This window comes from Rhinolophus hipposideros, assembly GCF_964194185.1.
Source record: "Rhinolophus hipposideros genome assembly, chromosome: 4".
Taxonomy (NCBI): domain Eukaryota; kingdom Metazoa; phylum Chordata; class Mammalia; order Chiroptera; family Rhinolophidae; genus Rhinolophus; species Rhinolophus hipposideros.
Window position 1 is genome coordinate 54,893,418 of NC_138050.1, and position 19,664 is coordinate 54,913,081.

Here is a 19,664-nt window from a genome sequence, read left to right on the forward strand (position 1 = left end):
TGGTATCCATCCCAAGTCATGGAGTTTAAATAAGAATCAATGGAAATGATTATTGAAATTACTTCAGTATGCAAACCATACTGATTTTCAATTGAGCAAGAAAGGCCACAGGAGAAATCACTGTGTAGCCATAAGCAGGCTTGCTTTTGAATGAATTCAACAAGTTAGGCCTGTTTAATAAAATGGGACACCTTCAAGGGCTTCCACAAAACCTACCTAAGCCTATTGAGAATATCAGGTATTACTGAGGTCCAGAAGGATATATCGCATACCTCATTTTGTTCCACTCAAAAATACCCACAGGCTATTTCTCCTCATCGATGGCTACTTGGCTAAAGCTACCCTGAGATGTCCCCCGACCCCCGCCCCGTCCCTTGCCCGTGGCCTCAGCCCTGCTCAGTTCTGCCTCCTCTTAGACTTTCTGGCCCCATGCAGAGCAGCTTCTTTTTTCCATCCTGAGTTCCAGAGGACTCAGAAGCACTAGAGACCCAGCCTCAAGCAACCTAATCAAAGAGTTTACTCAACCAAAGCTGGTCTTCTCTGAAATTGGATTTTCTTTCCAACTTCCAAGAATATAAGATTTTCTCCATATGGTCATAATCAGTTTTAAAGCACCCGAGCTGAAGGCTTAATTCTGTTGTCTCAGCTTATAGCTAGAAGGCTTTTATTCTTTAGATGATTTTGCAGATGAATAAAGAACATCTGTTTTGTTTTTGTTTTTTTGTCTTTTTGTCATTTCTCAAGCACTTATGTAGTATTACAATAAGCCAGTTATTGCTCTAAGCACTTAATACATAGTAAAACTCAGTTATTCATCGAGAACAACCCCATGAGACAGGCCTCATCAATCACCATCATCATCATCATCATCATCATCATCATCATCATTGTCGTCATGACCACGCTGTGGCATGTACTGCAGTGCAATTCTAAGGCTGACCACCTACAGTCAGCACCAACCCCACAGGTTAGAGGCGTCATCTTCTACACAAGGCTGCCCCCACTTCAGATGCCACCATAGGTTTCGGAGTCTCTAAGCCACCCACACTCTGTCCAACTAGCTACAAATTCAGGGCTCCCATAACCCCCCTCAAGTTAGATCATTCACTAGAACAACTCACAGAATTGAATAAAACCCTGTATTTGCTACTATTGCACTTTTATTATAGAGGATATAAATCAAGACCAGCCAAACAAATAGATACACAAGGTGAGGTCTGGGAGGTTCCTGAATGCAGTGTTGTTTTGAGGATGATGAAGTTAATCATGTAAACTTTGCAAAAGTCCTGACCTTGTAACTACCCAATAAATAGGTTTCATTGTTGTTATTATAAGTATCTTATGACTAATAAATGGAAACCCACAATTGTTTAGTAAACTACTCCACTCGACTTAGGCATCATGCAGAATCTTTGGGGGTTCTAACTCAAGGACTCCCTGAAATAGAATATTAGAAACAAAAATTGGCACCTATCAAAACTTCCCAGTGATTAAAAACCCTAGAAGAGCACCTCCATATTCAAACAGCAAACAGCATATTTAGCAGCAGCTGGTTCATTAGCAGTAGTAACAGTAAATGAGGCACTCAGACAGATCAAAGGATGGAAAAGACAGCACAGAGGAGGCGTCCTGTCAGCAGGCAAAAATGCAGTAGAAAATAGCAGTCAAGTAGGAATAGAGTTGTTGCCAACTTAAAGCAGAGAGAGGAAGCCTAAAAACTTTACAGATAGAGAATGTTATAATTGGAAGGACCTTTGGAGTTCAATCTAACCTGCTCATTTTGAGACATGAACTTGAAAGTCAGACAACTAATAAAGACCATAATAAAGTTCATTGCATAGAAGATATCTTAGAAAACATGAAATAGGGGATAAGCCAATAATGTATGTATTTCCTCTAGATTAAGTACCGAAACAAAGAAAGGCATTTACTACTAACAGGGCATAGTGGAAGTGACATTCTTATCCTGACTACATCATGATTTATCACAGAAAATGTTCACAGAAAAGTGAATATAAACTGACAGTGAAAAGGACATTTGACTTATAAGATGCAATATTAGAAAGAGTTAACCACATAATTCTTTCTTAAAATTTTAGCAAAATTCAGGAAAATGTAAAAAGTAATAATAATAATAAAACGACAAGTCTACTTTGTTATGCAAAGCAATAGGAAGTTGGGGTTAGAGCTGATGAAGAAAGATGGCCAAACATAATTCAGATGAGGTAATACATGTTAAATCTTCAGAATGAGGTCTAGAGATAAAAGGTGGGGAAGGAAGGATTTATTGAAGAAAAACGATAAATTATACAAAGAAGAGCAGAAGGCTTAAGTTCTTCCTATTTTTATACTTCTCATACCAACGAATATGCACTGTTCTTTTTGAGCAAATTAATGAAATTAAAGGAGCACTGAGCGTCAGCAGAATGCTTGCTCTTGACTGGAGCAGAGAAAAAGATTGACCAGTATTTCAATCTCTACTTGCTTTTCCCCCTTTTTCCTAGATTTTTGTTTTGTTCTGTTTTAATTTCTTCTTAATTTCTCTAAAGATAAGAGACTTGTGGAAACAGGTGAAGACCAGGCTTTATATTTAAAATTCAGGTATTAAACAATTCAAGAATACACCTGACTTAAATGAGTGAAACTTGGATTTTCACAGAAAGATAGCATTTATTTATTCACATAGAGCAAAAGGCAGGGAATAGAGCAAAAGGAAGAGTTTGCAGAAAATTGCAGTAATGTTCAGAAGAGGAGAGAGACAGAAGACACAAACCCTTTTCAAACACCCTGTCTAAACCACAGACTCTCAAATAACTGGTTTGTAAAGAAATGCTGCTTTGTAAGTGACGTAGGAGATATTTTTAATAGAAATTCATTTATATTTCCTGTTAATCATGTAAATTCTCTTCATCTATGTTCTCTATCAAATGAATGGCATGTTGAAAAAAATGTTCCAACACTTTTCAGTAAATTTGTTGCCCAAATAAATCACTAATGTGATATCAAAATACACTAAAATCAACAAGTATTATTTTTTCTCAACAATACACACATTTATAAGTTTTAGAGAATGTTTTGACATTTACGATATTTTTGAGTCTGTTTATGGACAAATCTTAAATGTCCACATTTTTCCTTCTCATACTAAAACAAGGCCCAAAAGAATAGGTTATAGAAAGTAAACTTTTCTGCATGAAATCATAATACCTAGTTGTTATTTCACCATATCTATTTGCTCCTTGTTCACATTTATTTATAACATTATAAAGACAATGACAAGAAGGTGTGGTGAATTTGATCATAACCTAAGACATCCAATTCCACATATAGAAGACTATATTCTTGAGAATAAAAAGTTTATATGAGTAATAAAATTTAGAAGTTGTATATAAAAAAATAGACAATGAAAACCAGATAAAATGTGTCAAAATAATAAATTATAAAAGAAAATTTAGAAATGTACTTAGTTGTTTTCCTTAAACTAATCAAGTCTACTTGTTATTTTTTTCAGAGCTAAAGAGAAAACTTAAAATTATGATTAAATTGTTCTTTGAGTTAATTTTCAATTCTATCGCTGAAGAAAAATAACAGTAAGCTACAAGAAACAGTAGGTCAAAATTCAATATAAAACTTATTTCAAAATTGCAAAGCTATGCTCTGAGTCAATAAGAGAGAAATGTAATTTAAACAATAATATTTAACTGTGTAGAACAAATAAGCCATCGATTAATCTGTTTAAAACTTGTTGTCCAATCAATAATACAAAAAAGACCCCACTTTTTGGCAAATTAGTTGTTTTTGTTTCATTTTTACATAAAGCAGAAAACAAAACTATAGACACATAGATAAACTAAAATTTATTCAAAATAACTTATTATGAAATAATTTGGGTTTAACTCAAACTTTAATTCTGTTTACATTTTAACATCTATTTACTTGGAAGCTCATAACATAATTTTAAAAGTAAAGTAGAACATATTGGGTACTGATTTTGATATTAACACCCAGAAAGTAAAATTCTTCCATAGCAAATATTTGTATTACTTCTCTCATTCCAGTGATACCAGTAATATAATAATGTAGACAGTAAGGTCAAAATATTCTAACCACTCATTGTAGGTAACTTGAAATGTGTCTTATCAATTCCTGATTTGACTCCGACTTTTGTTTCTATGACTTTCTTCCTTTTTCTCCTACATAAATGTGATACCATTTTTTTTCACCTGTGAAAATAGGAGACGGATAATGTGGTATAGATGAGAATGATACAGGGTATGATTGCCAGGCTATAAATCTTGATCTGTCATTTCCCAGCTCTGTGATCTTAGGGAAATAAGAGAACCTTAATAGGGCTTTGAAGAAGGAATAAGATAACCCACGAAGATTCTTAACATAGTGTCTGACATAAAAATTCAGTTCCTTTACAACACAGTTGAAATATCCAATCCAATAATGAATATATCTTAGTGTTAAGTAAAGGTCAGTGCACTTTGCATGCCTTTAGCCTCTGAATAATCTAGATTAAAAGTGTTTTTAAATGCCTGTAATGGGAGTGGCTCTGAAACAAGATTTCCCCCTTTGATCTCACTTACTCATAGCAACAGTCTTTTTTTTTTTTTGCTCCACTATTTTTTTTTTTTTTATTAGTTTCAGGTGTACAAGACAAGGTAATACTTAGACGTTCATCATTTATATCCCTCACACTGTGAACCCCCCCCATCCATTATCCCTCCGACCTCACACCCAGCCATCACATTATATATATAAAATTATAGTTGGCATTCATTAATGTTTAGCTTCTGGTGTACAATGCCATGATCAGGCATCCATATTATCTCTGAGGTGGTCTCCCAAATAGGACGCATGTCCATCGGATACCCAACAAAATCTTTACGACATTATTGAATAAGTTCCCCAAATTAATTTTCAGAAAACCCTGAGGCCATCTTGTGGTTACCAGTTGCTTCCTAATCCCTTCACCTTTCCCCTTATCCCCAACACCCCCCTCCGCCCCCACCCATCTAACAACTCTCGGTTTTTTCTTTGTGCCCTCAAACTGTCTCTGATTAGTTCATTCACATATTCTTTTCTTTAGATTCCGCATATAAGTGAGATCATATGGTACTTGTCTTTCTCTTTCTGACTTATTTCACTTAACATAATGTTCTCTAGATCCATCCATGTTGTTGCAAATGATAAGATTTCTTTCTTCTTTATGGCTGTGTAATACTCCATTGTATAAATGTACCACAGCTTCTTAATCCAGTCATCTACCGATGGGCATTTCGGTTGTTTCCATATCTTGGCTATTGTGTAAAGTGCTGCAATAAACATAGGAGTGCATACTGATTTTTGAATTGGAGTTTTGGATTTCTCTGGGTAGATGCCTAGGAGTGGAATTACTGTCTGTTCAATAAGTGCTGTTGGGAAACCTGGACAGACACATGCAAGAAAATGAAGCTGGACCACCTCCTTACACCATATACAAAAATAAATTCAAAATGGCTTAAAGACTTAAATGTAAGATCTGAAACCATAAAATATCTAGAAGAAAATATAGGAAGAAACTTCATGGACATTACTCGGAGTAAGATTTTCACTGATATATCCCCTCGTGCGAGGGAAGTAAGAGAAAAAATAAACATGTGGGATTACATCAAACTAAAAAGTTTTTTCACAGCAAAGGAAACCATCAATAAAACAAAAAGGGATCCTACTGAATGGAAAAAGATATTTGCCAATGATATATCTGATAAGGGATTAATATCACAAATCTATAAAAAACTTACTCAACTCAACTCCAAAAAGCAAACAACCCAATTAAAAAATGGGCAGAGGACTTGAGGAGACATTTTTCTAAAAAGGACATACAGAAGGCAAGAAGACATATGAAGAAATGCTCAACCTCACTAACCATCAGAGAAATGCAAATAAAAACCACAATGAGATACCACCTCACTCCAGTCAAAATGGCTATCATCAATAAATCAACAAACAACAAATGCTGGCGTGGATGTGGAGAAAAGGGAACGCTAGTGCACTGTTGGTGGGATTGCAGATTAGTGCAGCCACTATGGAAAACAGTATGGAGGTATCTCAGGAATCTGAAAATGGAACTACCCTATGATCCAGCAACAGTCTTTTGACACATCGATTGGCAGCATCTTTTCAACTTCCCAGGAAGAAAAAATGAGTCATGCTAATTCTGGGCCTCCCTCTGTACCTGGGCAGTGGAAGGAATTGTCTGATGGATGAATCTGGGAAGAGTGTCTCCCTCTCTCCTTTTTCTTAGAGTGAGCCTTCCTGCAAAGAGCACGACTTTCCCTCTTTCTACGCATCATCGCCTTCTCTGGGAAGCCTCTCACGTGGGAGACCAGATCTGGTGTGTAGGTGCCTAGCAGGTAAAGCTGCCTGAGAATGGGTATACTTACAAACCCTTTCAGCTGCCACATTCAGTTATGTCCTCCAGGAGTATCTTCTGTCACTGATCAAGTGTAATTTGGGCTCCATCTTTTCTCTTTGATTATTTCTCAGCTTGTCTAGAACCCAGATAGTTCTATTGATTCATGGCACCCTCAAGTATTCTAATATAAGACATAAACTCCATTGCCAGAAAATAAACATGTTCATAGAAAGGAGATACCTTCCTCAAGGTCTCACTGCTTATAAACAGCAGATTTTTATTTTCAACTGGAAATATATTTTATCTTTTTTCTCTATGTTTTGATTTCTTTTTTTTAACATTTTCTTTTTTTAATTAAATTTATTGGGGTGACAATGGTTAGTAAAATTACATAGATTTCAAGTGTGTAATTCACATAGCACAAAACTCACACTTCCAAAGTGTACAATTCAGTGCTCTTTAGCGTGTTTACAAATTTGTATAACTATCACATTTACCTCTAGAACATTTCCATTAGCCCTCAAAGACCCATATTCATCAAGAGTCACTCCCCATTACCCTCTCTACCCACTCCTGGAAAACACATAGATTTTCTGTTTCTACAGATTTGCAAATTCTGTTGATTTTATTTAAATGTATCACATGTGGACTTTTGTATCTTGCTTCATTCATTTAGCATGTTTTCAAGGTTTATCCTCTTTGTAATATGTGTTAGTATTTAGGATATTTTAGACAACAAGAAATCATTAGTTTTATAGCTTAAAGAAAAAAAATGAATATTTGTATTTTAAACTTCAGGAAATTTAGCCATTATGATAGTCAGTGGAAACCTTACATATCAGTTCAGCTAAAAACATGGAGTGTGTTTAAAATATTATCCTTGATTTCATGGTGACAAATCTAATAACTGAAATAGTAATGTTTTTTTTTTTTTTAAATCAAAGGGTTTTCATAAAAGTATACTAAACTAATTGTCAACAAGTATTTTGTGATAAATATATTCATACGTAGCTTCAATTTTCTAACTTTTAGTTGAGAGACAAACTTAACATTAACTGTAAAATGACTGCCTGGTGGTTAGAGAGGAAGACAAAACGAGAGTAATTAACTTATCAATGAACCAGGTCTATGACTTGATCATTCTAGAAACAAGGCACTTACAGCTTACTGGAAAGTGCTGGATGATCATGCACGATCTCTTCATATGGCTCCTCTTGTGCTAAGGTCGGCACAGTTAAAGGCTCTTGCATTCTTTCTTCCCAGACAATTTCGGCTTTCAGTAACATTTCCTCAATAAACTCAGAGGCAGCGATATCTACAAGAAACAATAAGAAAATCAGAAAAAGTGGGTGGTGAAATCACAGAAAATTATTTACTTTAAATAGTTCTCATATGCTGAAATGCTAAAATTTATGAACATACATGGGAAAACAGAAAGAGTAAAAGTTTATGATAGAAATAAAATTGCAGCTCTGCCATTTAAAAAGACTAATGTGTTTTACATCAGTGACATATTTAATTGCAAATGAAATGAAAAAAAATATAAAAATAATTTTCACTGAGTGGTGATGTGTAAAACATAAAATCATTGAGAAGCTAAGCTTGATAGAACTGAATGTCATTTTATTCTCAGTAAAACTCTTCCTTCACCTTGGTGAATATGAAACAAAATGCTGAAAATATTTATACCTTCCGAATGACTGGGCTATTATAAAACATATATAGTGGGCATTCCAAAACATTCTACTAAGCAGGTAGATGGACAAATAGATACCCAGGATGTTGTTCAAACAGTGGGTCTAGCCTCTCTTCATGATCTGCTTTTTTAAAAATCTGAAGTATAAATAATTATATTTTCTTACAAATTAATGTTAACAGTGGCATCTGGACATATTTGAGTAGAACTAGAGATGTGCGTTAATCAAATTTATACTTATTAACAATTGAAATTGAAAATCGATAAATCCTGAAGAAAACTCATATTAATAACAATTACGAACCTAATGAAAGCAACTTCTCCTTTCCAACCCTCATAACTAACCTGCACCTATGTCTATACATTTGAGTTATGCAGCCTTATGGGCTAGATGCCGTAATTCAGCTACCACAAGAAGATATGCCAGGATTTTGTCATCATTTGCTTTAGGTTAAATCATAACCGTGTAAGGAGTCGGAAACAGCTCAGCTTCCTCGCCTCAGGAGATTATTTCTGTCACACCTAACAGCTACACTCCAAACTGTTTTTATCCCCCAGATAAATTTTTATGTGTGCATTTCAAATTCATTATACCCCAAATAGCAAGAATAAAATATAGTATTGTGATGATTTTCATTTGCTCAGTGATACTATGGTGTCTAGTTTACTGTTCTCTGCACTATTGTTTTATCTAGTTCATTTTTCTTGCTGTTGGATTAGATGTTGGGATATCCTGCATTTACTTGAAATATCCTACATTATGGCTTTTTGTTCCTTGTGTGTGAGAGAAGTATTTTCATTTGATTAACCAATTCTTATTGAGAGTCTACTATGGTCCCATGACTGTGTCTCTTGTGACCGTCATGGCACAAAAAGGGATTACATTTATGGCAGAACTGGCATGACCAATATGGGAGAAATTATCTCACAGAGTCACCATACGCTAGGCCTGAGGTGACCAGGGCTAAGTCTAGACCAGAAGTTTAGTCATTTCCTGGGGCTCTAGAACTGTCAATTGCCTTGGATGTTCATTTTGGCACAGCTGACAGTAGACCGAAAAACTGAATGTGTGACAGATGAAGTCTATGCAGTCAAGGGTCAATCATATATTCCCTTCTCTGGGAAAGAAGCCAGGGATATGAATTTGAACAATGTGATCAGTTAGACCAAAGTAGATTTAACAGAGGATGTGATGCATATTTCACAATAAATATATTTCTGAAAAACAAAACACAACAGAAAAAAGCTAAAAATTTCTATTTACTCCTTTAATATTTAGAGATGTTATTGCAGTTAATATTAACAGTACTACACTACACTATCATTAATATTAGCCTGATTCTAAAGTTTGAGACTAATAAGCTATTTTATAGCTCTGTTTGTTAGATCTGCAGTTTATTTTAGCAGAAAAATGAATAAATATGAAACAATACTTAATTCCAATAAAATAAGAAATAGAGCCAATCTTTCATCCTCTCTTAAACTGGTGGTTTTACAGGTAATCACAGTCCTGTAAGTACATCAAATAAAAAATCTCAGGCATAAAGTGCTTTCAGGTGAGTGGAAGTATAACAAGAAGAATAATTAGATATATGTAAGTTATTCAGATCAAACACTACCTTGCAATTTTTATATTATTTTGTTACTCATGCTAGACTTTTCTCTTTGCTATTTAGAATTCTCTTATTTTTAATATATAAAAATAACTCAGTAGTAACATAGTTGCCAAATTTTTAAAAAACTAAAATAGCAATGTGGAATCCTTTTTTACAAAAAGTATATGAATATATAAAGAACATTAGTAAAAAAATAAACTAGAATTTTTAAAATATATATTAAAAATAAGTAACATTAAGGCAGTATTTTCAAACTTTTAAATTAGCTTTAAAATATTCGTCTCTATTTCTTGAAATATAAATACCCGTGCAGAAAACTACACAATTATTGTTTTAAAAATACCCTAATGAACAACTATGCATTTGGTGTGAAGAGAAACTACTTAAATACAGCAAAAACATATTTTAAAGCATGTATCACTGCAGGAATCACTATCCTGGAAGTTTAAAGCCTGAAAAGCAAATTGTAATGAAGTACACAGTACCCTATAAACTTAACTGCTGTTTCATATCCTTCTGTAATGGAGCAGTACATATGAGTTTGTGAGTCACACTTGAACTGGGGTGGTTTTCACAGAGCTTCTCAGGAGAGGCTGACTCCCATTTTCCAGCTATGCTGGTGTTAGATGAAAAACATACACGTGATGGGAAGGAAACAGTGACTGCTCAGGGGTCCCAGGACGCTCATAACCTACCTGAGGCCTTCTCTTCATTGCAGTTCAGAAGGTTTGGATTTGCCTGATGCATCAAAAGAAGTTTCACCAGGTTTGTCTGAAACATTAGAGATAATTGAAATAGGAAATGTCATGCTGGATACTGACGATTCATGAGTAAGTAATACATAGTTGAGGCCTCACAGGGCACTTAAGTTTGGAGAAAGGAGACTGCACTAGCATAACCTACTATTACACTAAGTGTTTCTCTTCTCTTTGTTTTTTTATTAGTTTCAGGTGTACAGAACAATGTAATAGTTAAGACATTTATACCCCTCACAAAGTGATAACCCCTCTCCCCCAATCTACTACCCCTCTGACATCGCATACAGCCATTACATTTCCACTTTCTATTCCTTATGCTGTACTCCACACCCCGTGACTATATATACACATATATGTTAAATTATAGTTGATATTCATTATTATTCAGCTTCAGGTTTTTCTTCAACTCTCTGTTTCCAGTTCTTTTTTTTACAATGACAGACATTTCAAACTATTTCAGCAATTAATACATTCAAACCAAAAATTATTTAATCAAATGAGAGATAAACCACTGAGGATTTGAAAATCTGCATTTAACACCTTTCAGATTTATAGCAGGACACCTTCTGGGCAGAATTATATGTCATCGTGTGTTTTGTTCTGTTTCAATTCAGCAATTCATAAAAATGTCACTTATTGGTACTGTACACCCATTATAGCACCGTGGACCTAAAGTCACAATGGAGAGTTAGAGAAATTTAATTTCAAGTTATAAGAATTAAGCAACTTGATGAAGTTCTAGTATAAAATACAGCATATATAAAGAGTACATATAATGTAGGTGTATCATTAAAAGAGCAATAATGAAATAAATGCCAGTGCACCCAACTTTAAAATATGTCATAGTATCTTCATGTGTTCCTCTCCCGATTTCCCTGAGTTGATCACTATTACAAATTTTGGGCTAATCATTACTATATTTCCTTTACATGCTTAGCCCTTATGGAAGTACATAAGGATACATATGGAAGTATCCTTAAACAGTATATTGCTTGGTTTCATCTGTTTGTGATGTTTATAGAAATGGAATTGTTGTATTTATTCTTCTGTGATTGATCACAGGTAACTGACCCACAGAAAAGAAAGCTACTATAATCACCAAAACTATCAGAGGTTAAGATGACTGGTATTGTGTGTGTGTATGTGTAAAAGAAAACACTATTTGGCTAGTAGAAAATGTATTTAAGTTGAAATTTAAATACACACGAGTTACTGGATATGTATTACTCATTCTGTGGATCATTGTATTTCAGTTTGGATAAATTTAGCAAAATTAAATTCTTCGTGGTCATTTAAATTAGCTATTTAAAAAGTTAAGAAAAAAATAGGAAGGAGTGTTTGGAGATAGTTGAATTCCTAGTTCAGAAACTAAAAATGATTGTTTCACTTAATTTAAAAAGAGAAATTATGTCCCCAGGGATTTCAGAATTTGTATATTCTACGTTCATTGGTACACACTCTGTCTACATTATGAGTAAATGCCTCTAACTCAGAACTATCTGAAGGATGTCATATCTGAAATATAAAAATGTCAAATAAATCATTAACATTAACTCTATTTGTGATCCAACTTTGCCTTCTTATTGAACAAATTGTTCTGCTTTCATCCCTCAAAATTACATGCATTCTAATCCCACCAGTACTCTGTACAATTCTCCTGTGTTTCCTTCTGAAAACACTCCTTTACTTCCACACAACCGCCTCATTCTCCCATGTGCATTCCACCTCTGACTCTTCTGATAAACCTTTCCATACTACTAGATATGGTGTGGCCCATGAAATTTTGTCTTTCCTTCCCATTGCCCAAGATTGCTTTGAGTAATACATCACAAATCTATTTCCAGACCTGCCCAACACCTTGCATGTGCCAAGCATCTCCTGCATATCTCCATAGGAATTTCTCCCATTGGTCAAGCAGTTTCAAGCTGTATGCTCACCTGTCTACTCTTCACACATGTATTCACACATATGCACAATGAGCCACTGAGGAAGGCAAGCACCTGCGGAACGAGGACACTTGCTGACTCTCTCACTAATAAATAGTAACTGAGGACTGTGTGTCAGGCCCTGTGCTGATAAAGAAACAGACGTTGGACCTGCACTCAGGTGTCACAGACTAGAGGGTGATACAAGTGATGGAAGAGGCAATTCTGACACGTTGTCATAAGTGATGTGATAGAGGAGATTCAGGGTGTTGCACAGGGTACATGACAGGAGCCGTTTCACCAGAATTCGGGAAATTAAAACAGACAGCCAGTGAAGCAACATCTCAGCATAGTCCTTCAAGGTAAGTACTATTTAACCACATGACCCTTTCAGGAAGAGCAACGGACATGAAACGGGATGTACATGATGCCATATTCCAGAAACTGCAAATTCAGTATGGCTATGTCCTCTAACCTGGTAGCGGGGAGGCAGAAGAACAAAGGTGGCGAATTAAGCAGAAGCCCAGGCACCTGAAGGCTCATAAAGTGTCCTGGAGTGGGCATTGCATATCAACAGCAACGGAAAAGATGCTGTGTTGAAATAGTTTGGTTATTTTTGCATCTAGAAAGCTTACTGTGGCCACCTTGTTGAGAATGGAGTAGGGAGGGGCAGAGAGCTGTGTTGGGAGGTTGGCAGGTTAATCCTTATGTAAAGATGCTGAAGCAATGGACAAGAGAAGGAGCAATGAGGATGTACGGATGAACTGCTTATGATTGTAGCTCAAATAGCTCAAAACCATTTACTAGGTCGGAGTTTGTGGGCTCAGTGTCTTATTAGATGTGGGAGAGGATGGAGAGGTAGGAAAAGAATAATGCCCAGTTTGGGGATGAACGAATGATGAAACAGAGAAGGGGCAGCAGATTGGGGATGGGAAAGAGTAGATGACAATCCCCTCTGTACGCAAGTGGAGCTTGAAAGCAGGTTAATAAAGATTACCCACTGGGCAGTGGCCTTAAGGGGCCTGGAACGTGGTGGGAGAGAAACAAGAGAAGGCTTTGGGAGCCAGGAGCAAGCAGAGTATTTGAAGCAGCAGAATGGAAATTGCCTCCAGACATGTAAATGTTGAGAAGATAGGGAACCTAGGATAAAGCACTGAGCTTATCAATATCCTATGTTCAGAGAGGAAGGAGGAAAACCAGAGAGTTTTTATTTTTTTCCAAAGCAAAGAAGAAATAGCTGAAGAAAAAATATATCTCGATTCTAATGTGCTTGGGTAAAAATGTATTTGAGAATACAAACGACTCCTTTGAACATCAAGATAAGCAGGTTGTGGAATAAGCAGGTTGTGAACAAAACACATATGAAGGGAAGGATACTTAGAGTTTAGCATTTCTACAATTACTTTCTTATCTTTTGTTGCAGTATATCCTATTATAAACACTAAAAGTATGTATAAGAGTACAATCAAATTTTATTTTACTGTGTACAACTCATGAAAGAATTGTTACTCACACAACTTATTTAGTTCCCAGTTTTAGACAAGAACGGAATCTCTTTTATAAAGGGAGGTTTTAAAATACATATGCCCTGCCAGTATAAATGTCAACAATAAATAATGTTATAAATTATAAACTACCTTCTCCAGAAATAAATTTATATTTGTAAGATATTTATAAGAAAGTAAAAGTGCTATCTATCAATGTCTCAATAAATGCCATTAGTCTTTCTAAAATATTAGCATTTCTAGAGCATTTTTTTCTGAACAGATACATTTATAGTAAATGTCTTTAGAACATTATAAATTTCCCAAGCATATAAATTGATAGGCAAATAAAACCTATTTCTAAAATATCATTTCCAAAATGACTATTAAATGGTATTTTATCGGTGAACAATTTTCAAAATAATTCTAGAGAGTACATGGTCTATTCTTGACAAAATAATCAAGATACAATTTACTCAAAATCTTCTATTAACACAAATCTCTTAGCTATTTTTTTAATTTGAATCGAGGAAGAATAGTTTGGTTCTGATGTCACATATTCTAACAGAAAATCCTCATTCTACCTCTCAGCATTAGTGCTTTGCTTCTATCCTTGTCAAGGGCAGTGCTAACCTCTGTCCTTCAATTTAAATAAAAAATGAATGAATGAATGAATGAATGAATGAATGAACGAATGAATGCATACATACATACATAAAACTTTGCTTCTAGTTCTTGGTTAACTAATTTGTCCATTAAATTCCTTCAGTTCCTCTGCTGCACACAGGGATGGCACAGCAGGCAACACAAATATAATCTCTGCTGTTTTGGAGTTTATATTCTGGTAGAGACCCCATTCCAGAAGATGTAATGGAGAAAAATGGAAAAGATACATATAATCCTCAGGCCCTATCCTTGGTACTAAAATGTATAAGAATTTAGAAAATATTGAATTAATGACTAGTCATTTTCTAGAAAAGCAGAGGATAACAGTGAGACTATTTTAAAATCTGCCTCATTTGCACACTGTAAATGGCCATTTCTGGAAACCATTATGTTGGACATCTGTTTGCACAAATCTAGCAACTGGATCAATCGACTAGGACACATGTTCATTGACGCTTCGATGAGGCATTAGCCTTTGTTATTCTCAACAATATTCTGAGCTACGTAAAAACTCGCCTGCAAACAGATGCATTGGAAGTTCTTATTAATTGAACACCCTGGGGCAAGGCTTTATGGAAGGAGAATTATCAAGGCGTGTTAGGTTAACACAGCCAGCAAGGAGTAGCTGGTACTCAGAGCCAGTGAGTAGGCCATAGAAGTCCTCAAAACAAACCTGGCATAATCGCTCAGTTGGGACAAATAAAATGTAGGTGTGCTTGTGTAGGGTGAGTGTCTTGGGAAAAGAAAAAAAGAAAAAAAAAGAAAAAGAATAAGGAATTTAAGAAAAAAGAGAGAAATAATGGTTTTTAAAAGTTGGGGTCAAATATTTTTGCAACTGGGTTTGAAAACAACAGAGCAATTGAAAAGTTTCTTAATTCACTTAATAATAATAAATAATGAGTGTTGGAAATGTAGGCAGCACATTGGAGATGTAGAAATGAAAACATCAATCTTAATTACTCTGCATCTTGCAAAGCAAACGCACTTTTGAATCATATATCACATGTAATTTCATGACTATGTTTCTCCAGGCTGAAAACGCCGATTTGGAAAACCAAAAGTTTGGGAAGTTTTTCGAATGTGACAGGTAAATGGTATGAGAGTACTGATATCCACAAATATATTCTCTCTTCCTTATTAATAATCAGTGGTTCTTCTTATGACTTCTGTGTGACAGGAAGCTTTATAAAGGAAGTAGCAATTGTACTGGGTTTATCTTATATCATTGAAGTGTGACAGGGATCATATCTGGCATATATGTTAATCATTAAACCATTTTTTTTAATTGTTAAACGTAACTGTGTAAACTAATGTTTTAAAAAATGTACTTTCATCATTAAAACCAAGTACAAATCTTTTTTATTATAGAGCTAACCTGTTTTATTAGTTTAATATATTCCTTAATCTTTTGTCATGGTTATATAAAACGTGTCTCTCTCCAAGACACACATTTTATTTGACTGTGATTTTTGCCTTTGAACACTTAGCATATAATAAAGATCTCTTACAGGACCTTTAAAAATGCATTTTTCAGCTAAAAGTTTCCATTTCTGCAGAGTAGGGTTTCTTATGAACTCTTGAAATGACTATGCCTTGTTTTCATGGAGGACTCTTGACCTCTGAAATTATAGGTATACTTTTGTGTCTCTGAATTTCTTTGAAAAGGTTTGGAAGCTTCATCTGATTGCCTGAGGGATAAAATTTCTGATAGTCACTACTTCTTTCTGCCTTAACCAGTATAACTTCCAGGATATGAATGGAAATATCTAGCTGATCTTTCAAAATGTGAGTCAAGAAAAATTGGGTCACATTTAGGCATGCTTATCAAGCAGAACCAAATACAGCAATAGATACTTTATAATAAAATGATCATAGACATTCATATTTATTTCTACTCTGCCACATAGGTGGGTTTCATGTGAAAATAATCATAACTTAATTTCTTCTCATCACACTTTCTCAAGCTTTATAAGACTTTCAGAAAACATTATTTTTCAAAACACAAACAGTTATTTTCAAACACATCCACTCAGACTGGTTTCTTCTTGGTCCTCTCTGATCATTACACTAATAAACCCTGGAAAGAACAAGCAACCCAAAAAGAACTCTGAAACGTGGAAGGATGAAGGTAAACTGGCTCAGGACCTCAAGAAGGGAGGAATCACAGAGCAGCAGGGTGACCTATATCCTCACACCCAAAAGAAGAAGACATCTCCATCCAGGGTGTTTCCCACCCCAAACCTAGCAGTGCTCTTTCCACTGAGCCTGAGACCCCTCTCCCCCAAGAGAGAAGAGGCTGTGAGGGGCGCTTGCAAGAGGAAGCATGCCCCGACAGGCCTCAGCCCTGAAAGTCTTTTTGAACCCAGGAAGATTCCCCTACCCCACCAAGAGACACGGAACAGCCTACTTTAGGAAAAAATCATCTGTCTCTTCAGGGGGCACTAGCAGGAACCAGAAGGAGCACCCCCAGCTCCTGCTGGCTACCAGATAAACCAAGTATGCCAAAATAGTACTTCAAAGGTTCTGAATAGTAAACTGTCATTGGAACCACCTCCCACTCGAGTAGACCAGGACCTATGTGCTAAACCTAAAGATGGTGACTGCTGGCTAACATAGAAGATTTATATAAAACCAAGATTCTATTAATAGCTCAAATGTCCAAGATACAATTAGAGAGCACTCATCATACCAAGATCAGGAAATTACCACTTGGATGAGAACAGCATGATTATCTGCTGGAGTATTTTCATGATAATTTTAAAGTGGCCATCATAAGAATGCTTCAATAAGCAATGATAAATTCTCTTGAAACAAATGAAAAAATAAAAAATCTCATCAATGACATAGAAGTTTTTTTAAAAAAAGAACCAAATGGACATCATAGAACTAAAAAATACAAATACACAAATTCATAACAAATGTTTCATTTGACCTTCAACCAAATGAAATATAAACCACATACTGGGTTTTGATAAAAAACATTAAATTTCTAATAACAAAAATAGTGATATATTTAAATAACCTTTTCAAAATCGAGTCCTAGTCCTCCAGAATTTATTATCTCATAAAAGTGGTTAAAGGGGGCCAATTTGTTCCTTTTGAAAATGATATTGAAAAAAAAAGAAAATGATATTGATCCAAAATTTAAAATCCCAATCAAGAAAAGTGAAAAGTTGGGTAAAATGGGAGCCTTGATTCATTCAAGTTGGGGTAGTGTTCTGCTATGTTACATTTTACCAAACTATCATTCACTTCCAGACTTAGCTCCTTCCAGAAGCAATCCCTGACTATAATGGGCACATTTTGATAATCTACTGATTACCATTTCCTCAGCAAAGGACAACCATTTGTGTTCTAGGAAAGAGTATTTGTTTATATGTTTGCTTCTCTGTTTTTACCTAATGAGAAAACTTCTCACTCAATATCCAGGCCGTTGCTGTGCTAGAAACGGAGTATAGGAGAATGGATCCCCCACCACTCCCGTGGCCTAGTGGGACCTGGGGACCCTGGACCACTGAGGCCAATGACTTCCACTCCCTGCAGCCTCATCCCCTTAAACCACTCATTTATTTACACACACACACACACACACACACACACACACACACACACACACACTTGCCAAAAGCACACTTTGGGGCTTGTTAATAGTCTGTTGAAAGTATTTACTTAATGACTAAACCTTTTCCTACAGAAAATGCTGTCAAAGGCAAACCATGTTTTTATTAGTTTGAGGACCTTCCCCAAGCAAGGTTTTTTTTTTCTAAAATGCTTAAATGAAAATATTTTTAATTTTTTCAACAATTGCACTACTCAAATTTTAGGACAGATATTTTTCATGCTGGTTGGTATCTAAGGGATTTAACTTACTATAAATTCAATGAGTGTGATTGTTACCTCAAACGAACATTTGGAAACCAACAAGTTTAGCCTAAATCTCCATATATATATATATATATATATATATATATATATATATATATATGTAAAACTGAGTTATTTTTCATATTATTACTACTAAGTACTTCTCTACCACAAAAATGTATACATGTTTATAAATTGATTTTAATATTAATGAATTATTATTAACTACGCTGTCACATTCACCCATGTAAATCATTTAAAAGTTAGAGTTTGCTTCTTCTTTATGATATAGTGGTACCTACTGAGAAATTAATTTGTGCAATAGTAACTCAATTCAAAGAAATCAATCAAAGAAAGAAGTCTGCTACTCATTCTTCACTGATTAAAATGAAATATAATTAATAGAGAAAAACAAAATATAAAATGTAATTTTGCTTTACATTTACTAACTGTAGAAAACAAAATTATTACAGACTCATGAAATAGTGAGCTCATAAGGACTACATAATATGAAGAAAATTTCATTAAGTACATATTATAAAGAATGTTTATAAGTTTTCATTATTTCTCCAATGACTTTGACTACAATGTGTAGCGTCCTGATGATGCATGCTATTATGTGTCCTTCTAAAAGTAAATGTTTCATTTCAATCACTAAAAAATGTTTAGTAAGATGATGTTATTAAAAGTCATATTATACTTATCAGGACAATCACTTTGTAAAGTATATAAATATCTAATCACTGTGTTGTACACCTGAAACTAATACAATATTGTATCTCAACTGTAATTGAAAATAAATTTAAAAAGCAAAAAAAGGTCAAATTACATAATGATTAGTATATGATCTGAAATAAAAACAAAATTAAACATGAAATGATGCATTGATTATAAAATGATTTTTTAAAAATAATTCAGGAAATCATTTTACCTGGCCATACTTTGCTGCCAAGTGGAGCGGGGTCCAGTACTGATTATCTACTATATTGAGGTCTCCACCATGTTCCAGGAGAAGGGATACAACCTCCTTGTAGCCACTTGCACATGCCATATGTAACTGCAACAAATATATATTTTGTTATTCATCTTAAAAAAGTAGGAATATCAATACAGTTTTATTAGTGTTTAAAGAGAGCTACTTAATCAGTATTGAATCTAAATACAGAGTTCTTTAAGAAAAGCAACATATATGATTTTATTTATTTGGTACAAGTGAATATCATCATTTTTTAAAAAAGGCTTATGGTTTAAT

At 34.8% G+C, this 19,664-nt stretch overlaps 1 protein-coding gene across 5 annotated transcripts in view; it reads right to left on the minus strand.

Moving 5' to 3' along the window:
• MYO16 (myosin XVI) overlaps positions 1 to 19,664 on the minus strand; it is a 562,776-nt gene that overhangs the window by 310,340 nt on the left and 232,772 nt on the right. For all 5 annotated transcript variants that reach the window (XM_081047109.1, XM_081047110.1, XM_081047111.1 and 2 more), the window contains 3 exons: positions 19,344 to 19,469; positions 10,411 to 10,486; positions 7,565 to 7,718 (listed from right to left, as the gene is read on the minus strand). In XM_081047109.1, coding sequence (XP_080903235.1) covers positions 7,565 to 7,718; positions 10,411 to 10,486; positions 19,344 to 19,469 — 356 coding nt within the window. The remainder of the gene's footprint in view (positions 1 to 7,564; positions 7,719 to 10,410; positions 10,487 to 19,343; positions 19,470 to 19,664) is intronic.